The sequence below is a fragment of the Martes martes genome (assembly GCF_963455335.1).
Source record: "Martes martes genome assembly, chromosome: 1".
NCBI lineage: Eukaryota > Metazoa > Chordata > Mammalia > Carnivora > Mustelidae > Martes > Martes martes.
This window is the reverse complement of record NC_137888.1, coordinates 205,225,234-205,243,389: the sequence shown is the minus strand read 5'-3', so window position 1 is coordinate 205,243,389 and position 18,156 is coordinate 205,225,234. Positions and strand designations below refer to the sequence as shown.

The window sequence follows — 18,156 nt, the reverse complement described above, 5'->3', positions numbered from 1 at the left end:
TTTCAGTGTTGGGGGGCAGGACAGTCCCCGCTGAATTAGAGGACATAACAACTCAGACCTGAAGGAGGAGAAGAAGCCAAGCAGGGGCAAACAGCCAGCCAGAAGAAGGGGGTGCCAGGTAGAGGGATTGGCAAGTGCAAAGGCCCAGCCAGAGGAAGAAGGGGCAAGTGGCTAAGAGAGGAACAGGGACAAAGCCAGGGTGCTAGGCACAGAGGGAGTGAGGGGTGGGAGGTTGATGGAGATGATTCAGGCCAGGTCTCAAGGGGCTACAGGGTCTGGGATTCTATCACAAGCATGATGGTCGCCGCTAGAGGGTTTTGCAGGGAAAAGCTGATCTGACGGAAGTTGTAGAAGACCACTCTGGAAGATCTGCCTTCTTCTCTCCCAGGGAGTTGTCCCTGAGGCTCCACCATCTCCTCTGGCCTCCCATGGCCTCTTCACTCCGTGTGATCCTTCCTGGCTCCCCATCATCTTCTGAGCTCTCTGGGCATCTGTCTGGCTTGCTGCTGAATCCGCAGTGTCTAGCAGTGAGTCTGTTTCACAGTAGGTCAAATGAATGGATACACCAAGCACCTCTTAGCACAGAGCAAGACCCAGGCAATGCGACCTGAATGTGCCCAGTGCCAGCCCTTGAGACGTCCCCATTAAATCAGGGCTCAGTCACAGGCAGGGGTGGGGGCTGGTAGGGCTTCTCAGAGGAGGAGGAGAGGGGGCGAAAATTGCATATGGAAGAGAGTGAAGAGAAGGGAGCTCACTTCAAGTGAGAAGCTACAGGCCCTGCAGTTCTGGACAAGTGGAAGGGGAAGGCACCTCCCATGCCTTACGGAGATAGACGGTGGTTTCCTTGTCTTAGGACCCTCCATTGGGTGGGATACCCACTGGATGTCTTGGCCTCATGGACCCTGGCCTCAGACCACTCTCCTCTTCCAGACCCCATCTCCTCCTGCTCAGGTCTGAACCATGATGCTCTGATGTCCCCTGCCCATCCTTGGCCCCCTAGCCCTTGAAGCCTGTCCTTCCTGTAGGTGTGGCACTTGTCCTCCTGCTTCAGAAAAGGGGAATGCCTCCCCCAGGGCTTTTCACTACCTCTTCCCTTGGCCATAGGTTGAAGTCTCTTCCATGATAAATTGAAGTTTCAGGAATCCATAGCAAATGCTCGTCTCACCGTCTCACATTCCCCAACCCCCACCCCCTCACTCTCTCCCCTGCTTCTCTGCACATGCCTGGCTTCATTCTTCCCCTTCTCCCCTCCACTCCGTGCCCCCAGAGGCTGACCTCTACAGACTGCATCAATGGACGGCCTTGTCCTCTGGCTGCCAGGTGGGTTTGGCCAACAGAAGGCACTGGCAGAAGATGAAGCCGAAGGAGAGAATGGGATATTAATCCTCTTGCATCCCTTCCCATAGGGTCACCTCAGGGGTTGTATCCCTTGACCAAAGGCCCTGTGCACATAAATCTACCCCTGGGTTCTAACATTCTTCTTTCCCCTTGTCTGGTCAGGGAGAACTGGGAGATGGTAATGGCTCTCCATGGGTGCTCACCCCTTTGGCTTCCCCAAACCCTGCCTACTGTATATAGTCCCTATAGCAAATCTGCCTCAAATTACCCCCACTGGAATGTGCCACTTATCTCCCCTAGGCTCCCAGCTGGGGTCCCCATGCTTCCCTCCTCACCCCTGCTTAAGGGTGCTCGGAACATCCAAGTCCTGTATCCTCAGCCTCCACTCTCAGATCCCCCCCCACCAAGATGTGCATGGCTCAGTCCTCTAAATCTGTCAGCAGCTTGTGACACCATGGGCTGTGCGCTCCTCCTTAACCCCCCTCCCCCACCGCTGCGGGGGCACCATGCTTGCCTGCTTTGCCTCCTAACTCTGTGGTTTCTCTGCTCTGCCTGTCCCTTAGATGTTGGGGCCCCAAGGGCTCTGTCTCCAGTCTTGTTGTCTGCTCTGTTCTGGGGAGACTTAATCCTTACCCAGCTTCAGCATCCCTCTGCCCCACCACACAGACAGGGTCGTTTGGCCATCTTTTTCTTTAACCCACAGATGTGTCTAGGTGCTTGGCCCAGGGATTCAGGCCCCTTAGACTGAGCATGACCTAAGCCTGCTTCTGGTCTTCCCTTTGGATCTGCTCCTCACCCAGAGCCTAGATTTGTACCTCACCCTTTATTGTCTGAACCATGCCCATCCTCTTTCCAGGCCTCCTGACCCTCAGTCTTCCCCCTCTGGTCCTTCCCCTTCACCATCCCCCAAGTAAGATTCCAAACACGCAAATCTGTCCGGAACCCTCCCCTGTTGGCGCCCATCCTACTGGGGAATCAAGCTCCCCGCCCGCCCGATGTTGGAAGTCCTTTGCAATTCCCCATCTTCCCATCCCAAACGTTCCCCGCCCCCCCCCCCCCCAGTCCCGCGGAACGCAATCAGCTGTGCGTGGAGGTTGGATTGGAGTGTGGGTTGGCGCACACCCTTGTAGAGTTTAGCTCCACGGCTGCCTCCTCCAGGGAGCCTTCCCTCCCACTCCTCAAGTAAGCGCCCTGTGCCTTATTCCGCTCAAGTCCGGCTCCGGCTCCCCCGCCCCTCTGGTGCGCGGCCAGAGGCTTAGAGCTGGCAGTAGGGACAGAAGAACGGGTGACTGACTGGTGAAAGGTGATTCGGAGGCGGGAGCTCAGAGCAAGGAGGGAGTTGCCGGGCCTGGGAGGGGTCTCAGCCGGAGCCGCTCCCCCCGCCCCCCCTCGCAAGCCCTCCGGATCCCTTCTCCCGCTCGAAGGGTTGCGCGCGCCGAGTCCCTCGGCCGGGAGAAAGGCGCGCCAGGATTGGCTCAGGATGGGAGAGGAGGGCTTTGGCCGAGCCACGAGCCTCCATTGGCTCACTAGCCAGGACTCTGTCCAATCAGCGCGATTAATCTTCGCCCCCACCCCCTAGCCTCTGACTCCCTCCCGCCTGCTGCAGAGGCGGCGGAAGACGGCGCCTTCTAGTTGCCCTGGCAACCGTCAGCGGACCCGTCGCCCCGGCAACTGTCCGAGGCCTCCCGTCAGCCTTCGCCTGGGCCCCTTCAATCACCCAGACAACCGCTACCCGTTCCGGTCAACCATCAGCCCTTTCCCCGTCCCCCTGGCAACCGTCGCCAGACCCACCGCCCCGTGGACACACCGTCCTCATCCTGCCCGCAGGCCTCCTCGCCCCAGGCTCCGAGATCGCGGGGTCCCCTTCCCCTCCCGCCCATCTCCTCGCCCCTAGGGGGCGCTGTTCTCACCTAGGCAGGGGGTGGGGGGCCCCGGCTCCCGTCGGGCCAAACGGGCTGTCCCGTGCTGAGGCTGTGCATAGCCCCCTGCCTGTTTCCCCGCTCGCTCTCTTGCGTGGGACGGCCCAGCCACAACAGGGAGCTTTTCAAAATGCAAGCCATGTCCCTCCCCTGCTGAAAACCCTCCCCTGTCTCCCCTTGAGAATCAATCCAAACTCCTCGCAGCCCCTGGCGGTCTGGCTGTGTGGCCTCTTCTCCCTCGCTCTGCCCTAGCAGCCGCTAATCCCCACGTTGTTCCTCCAGTAGCCAGCCTAAGCTTATTTCTGTCTCCGACCTTCCAATTTACTGCTTAGAAGTGTGTCCCCCGGCTAGGGAAGCCCTTCCAGAGCCGTCATACTCTCACATAACTCTCTATGCCTGTTCTCTGCTAACTCCACCACCGGGGCCTAGATCAGCGCCTGGCACACATGACCGATGAGAGGCAGGATGTTATGGTGGAGACAAGAGAGGACAGAGGGGGGTGACCAGCAGGCAGGCGTTAGCCAGGCTGGGCCATCCCATGAATAAGAGAATGTATTTCTGAGGTTGCTGGTCTCCAGAGAGGTTCATCACACGGCAGGTCATGACACCGTCCCCAAAAGCCAGGCAAAAGCTGGGGAGATCGAAGTGCTGTCACCAGCCTGGGGCTGGATGGTTCACCCTCTACTTGTACCTCCCTCACCCAGAGGCTGGAGCCGGAGGACCCCAGAAAGAATCAGGAGAAAGTGTGGTTCATTTGGAGAAGATTCCCGGAGCTGGAGAGGCAGTCCTCAGACCTCAGATGATTATTCAAAGAGCTGGTCCCTTCCTGGGCCAGTCCAGAATCTCATACATCCAACCTAATGGAGCCTAGAACCATTTTTCCATGGATCTGAGACAGGGGTCCCAGGGATCTTTCCCAGGCCGCAGCAAGAGAACTTGAGCTTACAAGGCCTGGAGTCACGGCTGGGTGGAAGGTCGTGGGAACTGCTCAGGGTCCAGCCAGACCAAAGTCTAGACACCCAGCTGCTGGCACATGAGGGTCCTCCCTCGGGGAAGCCGGTCAGGAGCCCGGTGTGGATACCCCTATTCTAGGAGCACGCCCCTCGACACTGTCCAGCGGAATCCCTTATACTGCTGTGACAACTGAGCCCTTGAAGTATGGCCAGCGTGACTGGGGAACTGAATTTTTAATTGATTTTCTTTTAGTTACTTTGCATGTGAACTGAAGCAGCCAGATGTGGCTGCCAGCACCCTATCGGACACAGCAGCATTTAGCTGAAGACTCTGACTGCAGAGGAAAGCCAGGGACAGGAAGGTCAGAGTTTGTGTTTGGTGCTGCTCTGATGCCTGACGCTGGGGAGAAGAGTGAGGCCCGGGGAAGGGGAGAGGTAGGACGCTCCACATCTAGCTCCACGAGGAGAGCTGCCCCTGGTTCTCCAGGATCGAGGCGCTTGTTCACTTGCACACACATGCACACCTGTGTGCGAGCCCATGGGCTGGCGCACCTGAGGGCCTCCGCAGACACCCTTGGCTGCAGCCTCGAGTTCCACGCCCGTGCACAATCCAGCAGTCCACCCATGTACATGCACTGTGGGGTCTCCTAGGTGCACACAGGCCAGTGAGCGAGGGCCACTAGTCCAGCAGGTCTTGCAAGAAGGCCCACATGTACTCATGCATCTCCCCAGGGTTGCTCTGTGGGATCCAGTGCCCCACGCCTGGCAGGATGTGGGCCTCCAGCCGGCCGGGCACAAAGCGACTGCTGATGGCTCCCACCAGCCCTTGCTCAAAGTAGGTGTCCTTCTCTCCCCACAGCAGCAGAGTGGGGGTGGCAAGCTCCTGGGGCTCCAGGGGGAAGTTCCTGTGGCCAAGACAGGGACAGATAGAAGAATGACCACCCCAACTCCCTGCTCCCACAACTCTCCTGAGCTTTCCGCCCTGGGTCTGTTCTCACCTGAAGAGGTTTCGGTAATAGTTGAGGGGCCCAGTGAGACCACCGGGCTGTGAGAAGTCATAAAGGAAGGCCTCAAGCTCATTGGGGGTTAAGTGTGGGATGCCTCTCTTGCGGTGTGTGAGGGTGGTCTTCAGGATCTGGGTACACAACAGGACTGTGGTTTCAGTGCCCCGCCTGCCCAGGCCCAACCCCGTACCCTCCACCTACCACCGGCCTTTGCCCCACTGCACCTGGAAGTCAGACATGGACAGTAATTTCTCAGGCAGCCAGGGAAGCTGGAACAGGAAAATGTAGTTGGAACGGAAGAACTGGCCGATGTGGTGTATAGAGTAGTCTGGGGGCGGGGAAAGGCAGATGTGAGGCCTAGGCCTGGGCCCAGGGTGGCCCCACACCCCTGTGCTCCTACAGTCACCCAGTTCAGGTACACAAGATGTGCCAACACTCAGGAATGTCATCACTGTTTGCCTGAGGCCCTGAGGATGCTCGACATCCCTCCCGGCCTGGGTACCAGCTTCCCTCCCTGCCCAGTTGTCACTGTGCCCCCAAAATGGGGGCCCCTCCCTCCGCAGCTCCCAGGAACCCCCAGAGCCATTGGTATGCTTCGCCTGCCCAGGCCTGGATGCATTTCAATATTTACTGAGCACCTAGGACCTGCTTAAAACCCTGGAGACACAGCAGTAAAAGGAACAGACAAAACTCCCTGGCCCCTGGGAGCTGACAGTCTAAAGACAGACAGAGATGAGAAAAGTCAACAAAAAGGGATGGAAAGAGGGAGAGAAAGGGAGAAATAGAGAGAGAGAGAAAAGATGAGAGGCCATGTCACAATGTCACTTCGACTGCAATACTGGGAAATAGAATCAGGTGAGGTGGCAGGCATCTCATGCTATGGTAGTTGCTTCGTTATCTATACCTTCCTTGCCAGAAGAAAGGCATTTAACCTCTCTTGCCTTAGTTTCCCTCAACTGGACCACGAAGATGATAACACATTCATCTGCTCAGGAGGCTTGTGTAGGTTACTGTATGCGAGCTCTCTGTCAGAGCAATGGTTACCTGCAGGTGCTCCAGACACTGAGTCACTCCTACGTGTGCTGTCACTGACTGCAGGTGGGGAGTGGTATGTGTGTCCCCAGCCCCTGGGGAAGCATAGACACAGACACAGGCACATCCCAGCTCCCTGGACTCCCCAACACACCTTGGTACACAGACATGGGGGCAGCACTGACAATTACCATCCGCTCGACCAGGGATGGGTAGTAGATGGAGAAATTCCAGGCGATGAGCGCACCCCAGTCATGGGCCACCAGGATACACCTAGAATAACCTGGGGGGCCAGAGGAACTGGTGTCAGAGAGATGCCAGGGAGAGGCGAGGCAGGGGGAGGGAGGCCAGGCCTGGGAAGGGGGTATCCCCACCCAGTCCCAGGATGACATCCTGGATGTCCGTCATCAGCAGGTCCATGGTGTAGCAGTCTACATCCCGAGGGGCATCTGAGGGGCCGTATCCCCGTAGGTCCACAGCCACCACGTGGAAGCGGCTCTGGAATTCCCAAAGCTGGTAGCGCCAGGAGAACCTGTCAGGCGAGTGGGGAGGGAGGCTGTCAGGGTCCCCAGGCTGCATTTCCACCTCCACCCTATGCCCAGCAGGGGCCTTCACCACCCCCACCCCCTTCCTGCCCTGGGCTTCCCAGAAACGAAGATGGGGTAACCTCATGCAGAGGGCAAGGTCAGCCGCACACTGGATCCAAGACCTCTTTGTCCCATCCCTTCAGGGCCTCCTCCTGTAGACAGATCTCTGTCCTCGAGCACCCCATCTGGATGTTCTGTGTCCCCAGTCTACCCAGACTGCGAGCCCACCTTCTGGATGCCCTGGTGGTGCGAGCTCCATCTCCAGCCCCACCTCCGGGCTTGTGTACCCCAGGAGCCTGGGCTTCAGACCTACCAGTTCTCTGGGAAGCCGTGCAGAAACAGCATGAGGGGCCCATTGCCACGTCCGGCGGAGACATAGTGCAGGCGCAGGCCCGAACTCTGGGGGACAGCACAGTCTGAGACCGGGGAAACCCTTCCTCGCTAGGCTTGAACACCTCAGCCCCAGATTTGGATTCAACCATTTGCTGTCTGCTCACCCCGCCCCCCTATCCCCACACGGCCCGACTTCCGCTTGACACCCCCTCCAAGCCCCGAAGGCCTCACACACAACCCCCGCCCCGCCCGCCCCGGGGAGCGCGAGCGCTCACCTTGAGGGTCAGGAAGCAGTGTTCGCCCAGCGTGGGGTCGCTCACACAGGCGGGTGGGGCGCTCCGGGGGCGCCCGCAGCAGCCGCGTCGGGGCCGGCACAGCACGTGTGTGAACGCGATGCAGCCATAGACGGCGGCGGCCACCAGCGCCGCGGAGAACACGAGGCTCCACATGAAGGCGCGCAGCAGCTTCAGACTGAGGCGCGACGGCGCCAGTAGCGCTGTCACCACCAGCTCGGGCATGTCGCCGCGACCCGGGACCACTTCGGCGCTGCCTTCGGGGGTGTGGGCGGGGGGCGCGAGCAGCCGCACCGAGGCGGGACCCGGGCTGGGGAGCCCACCGCCTTTGGTCTGGGGCCCCTCCGTGTCTTCCGGGCTTGAGGAACCCTCCCGGAGAAGAGGCGGGAGGCTTAGACCGAAACCGCCACGGCACACGACTCACCTAAGGGCCAGGTAAACACCTGGGTGCGACGGCGACAGGGAACAGGATGGGGTGCAGGGATGGAGCCTGTGAGGACCGGGCTTCGGTGGCTGGGGAGGGGCCTTGGCGAGAAAGGATGCGCATTGCGGGTGGGGCCTAGGCAGGCTTGGGCGAGGCTTAAGAAGGGGGCGGGGTCTAGTAGGACTCCCGGCGCCGGTGGGTGGGGATCTGAAGTGTAGGGGAAGATAGATATGCGGACTAACGACCGGGGTACGGCGGAGTACCTGGGTGAGATGGGCGGAGACTGGAGCGAAGGGGCGGAGCAATGCAGGGTAGGTGCGGCCTACGAGCCCGAAACTTGGACCCAATTTGCCCTAAAAGCGATGCACGACCGGGGCGTGGCTTAAGGGGTGGGCGGGGAGAGGGTGGAGCCCAGACGAGGAGGGGCCTGAAGCTAGCCGGGAGAAGGCCCTAGGCTGGGCGGGGAGGGTTTGGGTGCGAGGGCTGGACCAATAAGCTGGAGGTGGGCCTGGGTCCGGGCCAATGAGACGGGGGCGGGGTCGGAACCTAATATGGCGGGGGTCGGTGGGCCCGGAAGCGGAAGGAGGAGGCAGGTAGTGCCTTGGCTGGGATTAGACACGGGCGGTCGCCGCAAGCCGAGGAGGCCTGGGAGGCCCCTTCCGCCGCCCTCCGAGAGCTCCCCCTCCTGGAGCGTGCGACCCTGTCCTTGGCCTGGTTGGGAGAGAACTAGCAGTACCTTCACCCAGGGCTGGTTCCAACGACGGGTCCAGTGGCCTCGACCCCGCGCCGGCCTCCAGTTAGTCCGGCGGGTCCGTCGTCGGCCCGCCCCTATGCGGCTGTGATTGGAGGGCGGTGGTTATTGACGTACAGGCCACGCCCGGCAGCCAATCGGCAGGTGTTGAAGCCGGGCGCTCCGCGGGGGCGAACCAATGAAGACCGGGAGACTCTGACTTCTAGAAGGCAGGCCTGGCCCAGAGCCGGAGGACAGGGCCGGTTGAGCCAGTAGGGCTGTCTGAAAGAGGAAGTGGGGCAAGGTCGGGCGAGAGGCCCGATAGGGCCAGCTTCCTCCTGTTTTGCAATCTTCCCCCAAGATCCTGAACATTTCAGGGTCACTCATGGTTTAACCCGTATAACACCCCTATTAAGTTTAGGTACTATTATCACATCTCTGTATTACAGACCACGAACCTGAAATTCCGGGCTTCAGTCATTTGCCTAAAGCCACACAGCTTGCTGAGCAGGACCTACAGAAAAAGCAACAGTGTCAGGCTCCACCTCTACTTCAGCCAAGAGGCAGCCATCGGAATGCTTATAGCTTTCTTCTGGTGATTATCCAGGTACCTCGCAATCCGCTTGTGTGGCTATTTCTTGATGACCAATTTGGGGTATTAAACATTGCATCGACTCCGTCATCACCACCGGACAGGTCTTACCCGCTTTTAGTTTTCCTATTGGTTTCCTTTAACTTTCAGCACTCTACTCATTGTTTCCGTCACCTCCCACTTCTAACCTTACCTTTGTATTGTTTTGGGTGCTAAACATTACACTGTCCTGGGACCATAATTAAGTCTGTGGGTTCCTACATAAAGGGGAATGGTGGTTTATGTGGTTCCACCTCAGTAAACAATGTATCTCAGCCTCAGGTAGACAGCTATGATTACACAGCCAGTATTGTACAGCCAGTATTATTCTCCCTGTACTTAGTACCTTTCTTTTCTTGCACGATTAGCCTGTATCACAGCTTTGGTTTCTTTTACGCTTTCCATCAAATCAATTTTCCAACCACTGGATGATCCCAGAATCCCTCCCAAGTCCTCTAATCTGGCTGGACGGCTAGTGAGTGTCCGGGGATCGCCCTTCTTGCTCTGCTACACAAAACTGACACCAGCCCCTACCCCCCCGTTCTACCCTCAAACAAAAAAACAGCGGTAGTCACAGGATGGTAATTTTATATTCAGTACAAATGTTTATTTTTGCAATGAGAACTGCACAAAAAAAAAAAAAAAACCTTTAGTATATAAGTGAAAAGTCTACGAATTCCCTTCTACAAATGTCTAGAGTGTTTAATACAAGTCTCAGATTCACTGACATAATTATTGGCCAAGCGATCCGTGCATACAGTACAGTGGGGGCTTGTACACACCTCTTACTCTTGTATAGGACTAAGATTTCTTGTACTGTGGGAGGGAGTGGGAAATGGCCAGAGAAATTAAATAGTAGACCCAAGTTCTAAATTACAACCCAGTTAGAGAAACACCCATCAGGAAGGTGTGGAGAGGGCCATGGCAGAGTTAAATCTTTAGGAGGAAGGTGCAGACAAAACCATTTCTCCAGCTAAACAGTCGGACCTGGCCTGGGGAAGTTAACCAACAAAACACAGAACAGAAATGAGGGGGCGGGAAGAGACGAAGAAACCCAAAGAACCAAAATCTAAGTCCCACTTGAACCAGCACAAGGGCACACAAGGAAGTGCCTGCTGGGGGTGGGGGCAGGGAGGCAACTGGGGGCCTCTGGCTGGATGGCTGAACCACACCCTTGCCAGGTTTTGCAGATCCCAAACACAAGATACAAGGGCTTTCCTGGTTGAGAAACAAAGGGGGATAGGGGTTAACAAACAGTGCTAGAAATGTTTGTGTTTCCGCACACATAAATGATAAACTTTTATCTTACATCCTAGGGGCCACTCTTAAGTGCTGCCGTTGCCTTGTGGCATGCTCCAGCAGCCACACGGCGGGCTCTCTTGGGTGGGAATGTGTGCGTGCGTGTCTACATGCGTGGGAGGAAAGGATCCTGGTTGGGGGGGCGGGCAGTGTACACTTATCTAAGAACATCTGGTTAACCCTGAGCTTAAATGAAAGGAGTAGTTAAGGTAGAGGCAGGTGAGGTGGGAGAAGCGGCCCAAGTCTTCTGGTGATTGGGGGACCAGGATGCAGGAGGGCAAGGGGGAAGAATACTGTCTGGAGTTTGGCCAGGTTCTGCTGCAGCATGTTACCCACCTAGAAGGCCAGGGTCCACAGGAACAATGGGTACCTGGGCTCCCTGTCACAGCTTCAGCTTGGTCACAGGAGATGGGCTAGTTGGCCCTATGGTAGTTCTTGTACAAAGGTGGCTGGGGATCTGGGGGGCCCCTGGGCCTAGCCTAGGCAACAGGTGGTTCACAAAGAAATGTCAGGAAGACGCCAGCATTAAAAAAGAGAGATGTGTTTATTCCATGATCAGTACAGACCAAATGCATATTCACCGTATGAAAGTCAAACCAGTCAGTGACTCCAGAGTTTGGCCAACACTGAGGCACCAGCGTCGTGGTGTAGAGTGGGTTCTCATGGCACACGTAACCTCACCAAGGGCTCCAATTATAAAATTAAAAAAAAAAAAAAAAAAGTGGGGGAAGGGGCAGCTGGCTAGTCAGGCTGGGTGGGGAGCCTCTACCTCGGGGGTCTGTGGCCGCCCAGCCCCCGGTGCCTGCCTTGTCCCCTGACCCTTACTTTCCTGGTAAAAAAAAAACAACTCAAACAGATTTGACATTAAAAACAAATGGGGGGCAGGGGAGGGAAAAGAAAACATGGCTTTATAATTAAAAATAGACTAATAAAGTTTGAAACTGAGTAAAATATAGGCAGTTTTTTTTGTGTTTTGTGTGTTTTGTTTTGTTTTTGTGGGGTTTTTTTTTTTTTTTTTTGAGTTTTTTACACCAGTTTGGTGGAGTCACCAACAAACTTCAAACAAAGATATGCCAACTATGTTCACTACACAGTACAGCCACGGTCACACACTACCCACAGCGCGGTGGCAGCCGCCGCTCAATGAGGAGACGATCACACCATTTCGGAGATAAGCAGTGCCATTGTGTCTGGAGAAGAGAGAATTAAAAATAAAATAGAATCCAACAAAAAATATATATATAGAAAAAAAACAAAAAACAAAAACAAAAACAAAAAACAAAACCCAGAAACACAGGTGGGAAGGAACTGACTTTGGTTGGTGGCCTCACTCACTGGACGAGGCCGGCCCACACACGCGCGTGTGACAGTCACCTCGCTCCAAATTGCCATGGACACACACACACCTCCACGGCACTATTCCCTTTTGCACAAGCGAACACTTACAGAGAGCGGCTCTCGATTAAAGGCTTGTGGGGGGAGGGGAGGGATGGGGTCTGTTCAAGGCAAAGTCAGTGCCAGCAAGGGGGTGGGCCGGTGCCCTCGCCCGCCTCCAGCTCACTCGGGCCTGCCCTGGCCTCCTGGGAGCGGGCGGTGGTGGCTGGGGTGTGGGGGAAGGACTCCTGGTGGGCAGGACGTCACGAAGTCACGTTCTTGGGGACAGAAAACCAGTCACGGCGGCGGCAGCAACAATGTCCTGTGTATACTGTGTAGACATTTGGCGGAGAGCAGGACCTCTGCCCCGAACGTGGGGACGCGCGGCTGGGGTCTGGCCGGCACTTGCTCGTGGAGAGGTGTGCTCTGAGCTGACGTCCTGTGAGGGGGTGGTGGGTGGTGGGACGTCCAGCTGGCTGTAAGGCAGACAGGCTCTGCGATCCTCAGCTGCCCGTCAGGCCCTGCCCCGGGCATAGCATGCAGGAGGGCCAGGCCCGGAGACACCCCCTTGCCACTGCTACCGCCTCCACTGCCGCCCCTAACACTATGGAGAGTCAACGTTTTGCCAGAAAATCAAAGTCAGAAGTCACCTAGGTGCTCTCAGAAAAGATTTTCTTCAAATATTGACAATAGATCACTCTGGAAATTCATGTCAATGGTAGCTGCCATCTGGAGGGGAGAGGAGGGAGGGAGTCAGACTAGGTGCCCTACCCTTACTTCACCTTCCAACATCCCCCTCCCCCGACCTCCAGTAGTGGCTAGGCCCTCAGGGCCCATACCCAGAAACCTCCCGACACTGGGCCTGAGCCTGAGCCACCCGTGAGACCCAGAGGCCAGCCAGCACTGAGTGACCCAGCAGGAGCTCCGTCCTGAGCACCCACCCCATGAGCTCCCTGCTCACCCCACATGTCAGAGAGTAACTGCCTACACCCCAACGTTCCTGGTCCCCTTTCCAAGCCCTCCAAGGGTGGACCCCTACCCAGAGGTCCCCTACTCACAGCTTCCCGGCGCCTTCGCTCCTGCTCCCGCTTTCGGGCCAACTCCCTTTGTTGGTCCAGCATGGACTGGGGCTGGGAGCTCTGGGCCTGGGGGGCTGCGGCGGCGGCCACGGCGGCGGCCTGCTGCTGCTGCTGCTGCTGCTGCTCCTGCCGTTGCTGCTGCTGCTGCTCCTGGCGCCGGCGGGCCTCCTCATGGGCTCGCCGGGCCTGCTCCAGCGCATCCTCATCCTCTCGGCTCCTGAGCAGAGCAGAGCAGAGCAGAGCTGCCGGTCAGCACGGGGGCAGTGCCAGCCCCAGAGGCCCTAGGCTGCCTGCGACCCCAGCCCACCTCATGCGCTCCTGCCGAAGCCGCTCCTTCTCCTTCTCTGCGTGCTCAGCCTGCGCCTTCAAGGCCTTCTCGCGCTCCTCCTTCTCCCTGGCAGCACGGCGGAACTGCTCGAAGCTGTCACTCGAGGACTTGGCGGTAGAGGACGGGGTGGTGGGATGCTTCTGCACCAAGCTAGCCCAAGAACCCATGTTCTTGATTTTCAAGTCCTGCCAGACAGAGAAACCACAGGGTGGGTGAGGGGTCCTGCCGCACCTGGACTCCTCCCGAGAGGCCCAAAGCCTGGGGGCACATCACCCTCCCTCAAGGTGCCTCCCTGGTAATGGGAACACTTGTGGACTCACTGTTCCTACCTTTTTGGGTGCAACTGGCGTCTTCGGCTCCTGTTTCTGTTTGTCCTTGTCAGAGGTCCCTGGTGGGGGCGCATTCTGCTCAGGGGGCCGGATCACAGGCCTCCCGACATCCACAGGCTTCATCTCAGGCCCTGGAACACAAACAGCTTGTGGGCCAGGGCCGGGGCCCTTTCCCCCCAGGCCCCAGTCCCAGCAGGGCAGAGTCAACCAGACCACAGAAGGCTTCCATCCAGTGCAGGTCGGGGGCAGAGGGCACTCACGTTGGGGCAGGTGAACGGGCGCCTTGATGCTCTCTGGGTGTTTAGGGGGCTCTGGCCGCAGTGAGGGGCTGAAAGGCTCGCTGCGAATGATGGGTGAGTGGATCTTCTCTTCCTTTACCACGACCAGGGGCTGGGGCTGGACCACAGAGGCTGCACGCAGCTCCTGGGAGGGCACAGGCACAGGGGCCATTGAGGCAGGTGGGTGCCTCTGGCACTGGCCCGCATCTGGCCCTTGGGGCTGTGGCCCAGCCCTGCCCTTTACCTGCTTCTTAGGCTGAACGTTTTGCTGGGGTGGCGACTGGTGGGTTAGGCTCTGGAACGGTGGCATCTGGGGGGAATGTATCATAAGCGGGGAGGGGGCTTCGCGGAGGTGACCTAGGAGAGGGGACAAGAAGCATGTCAGCAGAACTTGTGTTGATGCCACTGGCCTGGCCCCAGCCAGGTGCCTCCCTAAACTGGGGGAGACCCACACTGCCTGAGCCCCAAGCACATCAGGCCCCTAGCTCAGTGTACAGCAGGGCTCTGTGGAGCCATGAGCTCAGTCCTGGTGTCTGATGCCCCTGTGTATCAGAATCATCAGGAATCTCTGAGAAGTGCAGATCCTGATGCAGCTGATCACAGGTAAGGTCTGGGCCTGAGTACTTTTTAAAAGTTCTCCAGATGGCTCCATGCATAGCCTGGGTTAAATACAAAAGACATCAACAGGACACCTGGGTGGCTCAGTCAGTTAAGTGTCTGTCTTTGACTCTGGTCATGATCGCAGGGTTCTGGGATTGAGCCCCAAATCGGGCTCCCTGCTTAGCAGGAAGCCTGCTTCTCCCTCTCCCTGCCACTCCCCGTCGTGCACACGTGTTCTCTCCGACAAATAAATAAAATCTTAAAAAAAAAAAAAAAAAAAAGGACAGCAGTAACCTTACAAAGACAGCGGACACCAGTAACCTTAAAAAGACAGTCTGGGCTCCCAACTGTCCGTGTATATGGCTTAACCCGCCTGCATGGACGAATGCTTTGGACCTTGGACTGGATCGCCAGGAGACCTTCCCCACACAACTCAGCCTGCAAGCTGTTCACAAGGGGGATGCCTGGAACTGGCCCGCACCACAGGAGAGCTGGTAGATCAGGTCGTCCGCCCGTGGTTCTTACAGGAATTGGGCCAGCCCACCCACCTTCCTCAAACCATAGGTGGGGTGGGTAGGAGAGTGGAAATCCAGGCAGCCACAAGATCCAAGTTAACCTGGCACAAAGCAGGAGCCTGGAAAGCACCATCAAAGCACTTAGGTCTGACACCTCAGCTTCACTGGTGAGAAAACAGCCCTAGATCACAGTCGCTAAGTCCTGCCTTTGACTCTACTACCTACTCTAGCATGGAAACACCCTCCTGCTTCAATCCCTGACATGTCTTGGCCAGCCCCAGCATGGGACAAGCCACACTCGTCCACAAAACAAAGCCACCTCTCTCTGCAGTGCACTTGCTCCTAGTCCTGCCTTGTGCCTCACACTGAACCACCTAACCCAAGCTCTGCCTGCAGGCCCTCCCACTGACCTCCTCCAGGCAGATGCCAGCTGCTATCTGCCAGCAGAGACAGCAACACCCTTGGCCCTCCCCCAGCACCACCCCCCGCCCGGACCTGGCACAGACCACAATGCCTCAGGTATGGTGGACCCTCCCTGCCCATCTCTCTAAAGCCAGAACTTGCTTCTAACTCCAGAAAGGCAGAACAGCTGCTCAAAGACAACATGGCGGTGAAGACCAGCGCACACCTGCAGCTTGGTCCCCAGCACCATGTGACTGGTTTCTCCAGCCTTGGTGTTCGGGGCCCCAGTCCAGGCCTAGGGATCTGCAGGCACATGGTGGTGACACTCTCTTGTCTGGGGTGGCTCCCTCAGCAGTAGCTGCTGAGGCCTGACTGGGTGATGGTAGGCAGATGCTTGGATCTATGATTTGTAGGTTATCACCCGCCTACCAGTGGCTTCATCCAACAGCAGCGAGAGGGGAGCCCAATGGCTCAGGGATAGTGCCTACGAGCTGGCCAGGTGCCCAGGGATGCACCTCCTTAGGACTCCAACTTGGCCTTTGGCCCAAAGTCCCCAGCTGCGCTCCAAGCCACAATGGCTCCCTGTGACCCACCCCAAGCTACCGCAGGCCACAGGAGCTCAGGGTAGGTGGGCCTGGAGACTCACAGCACAGGTTGTCAGAGGGAACTTGCCCCACCTCGAGAACTAGCTCTACTGAAGGCATCTCATCTGCTCATCACTGCCCCCACCAGGGAAGCCTGGCCTTCCTTAACGGTGAAAACAGGCACAGCTGCACAGGTGCTGGGACCGGGACCAGCACCAGCCTTTCCCAGGGAGGACAGCCAGCTGTTCTTGGCTCAGGGCATCCAATAATCCACTTGGCACCTGGCAGCTTTTGCTAGGTTTCAGAGCAGTCACAGCCTAAGATCAACAGCCTTGTTGTTCAATTTGCAGGCAGCACCTGCACTCCCTAGCCAGGCTACATGGTCTGCACTGCCAAGTCCAGGGGCCTGAACCCTGACCCTCACGTGTCACCACACCATGAGGCACTGACTGGAACAATTCCCTTGCTGAGGCTGGGACAGTTTGGTCACAGACACTTAGAAAATAAGAGCCAGGAAAGGAAAGTGGGTGTGGCCTGATTAACACAGAAAAAGGACAGCCTGGATCAGTGTGGAGACAGGGAGCGGGGAACGGGAAATGGCTGCCGGTTACAACCCAAGCTACCTTTCAGCTTTAGCCCAATTCTATCCCATGAGGTCCTGACTCCTACCAGGTAAGCCTCAGTGAGAGCAGAGCACCTGTTCCTACAAGTTCCCAAACAGCCGCCTGCTGCCCAGGCCTGCCCCTTGCTCTGCCTGGATGCCACTCCCCACCCTGTTTGTTAAATTAGCTCTGGCTCACCCTCTGTTCACCTCCTCCAGGAAGTGTGCCCTGACTTCCCCACCTAGCAGGATCACGATGTACTGTAATGCTCCTGTGAGTTCCAAGAGAAGGACGAGTGGGGACCTTGTTCCCAGTCATCAAGCTACAAGTCAAGACAAACCCCAGATAACAATGCTATGTGAAGCACCGACACCCCCCTTCAGCCACCTCTGCAACTAGCCCAGAGCTTTTAAGGTGGGGCTCTGAATCCACCTCAGCCGAAAGTATGAGCTGACCAGTCTGGCTTCTTAAAGACAAAATTCTGGGCCCAGCATCAACCTCCCCAGAGCCCAGGGGCAAAAGCCAACTTACCAGTTGAATAGGGGTCCGACTTGTGGTGCCGGGGAGAAGGGTGATGCTGGATGACCTGCTGAGGCTTGGCGGGCTGTGGCGGCGGTGGCTGCTGGCCCGGGGGCGGATGTGGGGGCTGCTGGCCCGGGGGCGGGGGGGGCTGTTGGATGTGGGTAGGGAACTGCATGGGCTGCATGTGCACGGGCCGTGGGGGGGGCTGGTGCTGTTGCTGGGGCGGAGGCTGTGGCTGGGGGGGTGGTGGCGGTGGCTGCTGCTGTAGCTGCTGCTGCACTGAGGGATGAGGTGGCGGGGGCAGAGGGGGTGGGGGCTGGGACTGCACCTTCACGGAAGGGAGTAGTGGTGTGGGGGGCTGCACCTTCTGCAGCTGCTGCAGATAGAGCTGCATCTGCATGGAGGTGAGGGGTGGGGCGGGTGGCTCTTCGTCCTCCTGCAATAGCACTTGGGGGGGCTGAGCCATGGGGGGCTGTGGGAGAAGGGGTGGCTGGGCCAGGGCAGGCGACACGGCCGGGGGCCGGGCAGGCTTGGGGGGTAGAGCGGCGGCTCGGTTGCTGGGCCGCGATGGCTGCTGGGGCAGCGCGTTGTGCAAAGCTGGAAGGAAAGGATGGTGTGGCGGTGAGGCTCACAGCTTCTGCACCCTGTGACCCCAGCCCAGCATTCCTGCTCCATTGTGACCTCCTGCCGGTTTCCCTCCAACTAGTCATCTCACTCGGCCCTCTTTTGCTTCCCACAAACTCCAGAATAAGAACAGTTTCCAGAAAGGTCTACCGGATTAGGCTCCTGATCGCTGCCATTCTGCCCTGCGCTCTGCACCCGACCTTCCTCCCTTCCCTTCAGCTGCTCCCTACTTTCACACTTGCCCTTCAGGTCTCAGAGTAGGCCTTCCCTGAATCGCCCAGGGGTGGGTGTGGCTGGGTGTGGGGGTGTATGTGTGTGCTTCCCAGCATCTCCATCCTCAACCTGGAGCTGAGGTGGTGGCAGGAAGGGGGCGCAC

The 18,156-nt window shown here is 57.7% G+C and overlaps 2 protein-coding genes across 7 annotated transcripts in view; both read right to left on the bottom strand.

Moving 5' to 3' along the window:
• Nucleotides 1–4,261: 4,261 nt before the first annotated feature.
• On the bottom strand, nucleotides 4,262–8,231 carry EPHX3 (epoxide hydrolase 3). The gene is made up of 8 exons (XM_080799078.1): nucleotides 8,147–8,231; nucleotides 7,442–7,984; nucleotides 7,147–7,232; nucleotides 6,621–6,778; nucleotides 6,401–6,529; nucleotides 5,439–5,542; nucleotides 5,209–5,345; nucleotides 4,262–5,115 (listed from the first exon to the last, which is right to left on the bottom strand). Exons 2-8 carry the CDS (start codon nucleotides 7,682–7,684, stop codon nucleotides 4,890–4,892), a joined length of 1,083 nt encoding a protein of 360 aa, XP_080655204.1. The 5' UTR covers nucleotides 7,685–7,984; nucleotides 8,147–8,231; the 3' UTR covers nucleotides 4,262–4,889.
• Nucleotides 8,232–9,830: 1,599 nt separating this feature from the next.
• BRD4 (bromodomain containing 4) overlaps nucleotides 9,831–18,156 on the bottom strand; it is a 93,956-nt gene continuing 85,630 nt past the window's right edge. For 4 of the 6 annotated variants that reach the window (XM_080798878.1, XM_080798877.1, XM_080798881.1 and 1 more), the window contains 6 exons: nucleotides 17,166–17,753; nucleotides 13,914–14,288; nucleotides 13,654–13,784; nucleotides 13,304–13,509; nucleotides 12,976–13,213; nucleotides 9,831–12,646 (listed from right to left, as the gene is read on the bottom strand). In XM_080798878.1, coding sequence (XP_080655004.1) covers nucleotides 12,578–12,646; nucleotides 12,976–13,213; nucleotides 13,304–13,509; nucleotides 13,654–13,784; nucleotides 13,914–14,288; nucleotides 17,166–17,753 — 1,607 coding nt within the window. In that variant the 3' untranslated portion in view covers nucleotides 9,831–12,577. The remainder of the gene's footprint in view (nucleotides 12,647–12,975; nucleotides 13,214–13,303; nucleotides 13,510–13,653; nucleotides 13,785–13,913; nucleotides 14,289–17,165; nucleotides 17,754–18,156) is intronic. The other 2 variants (XM_080798880.1, XM_080798879.1) reach the window with 2 other exon arrangements.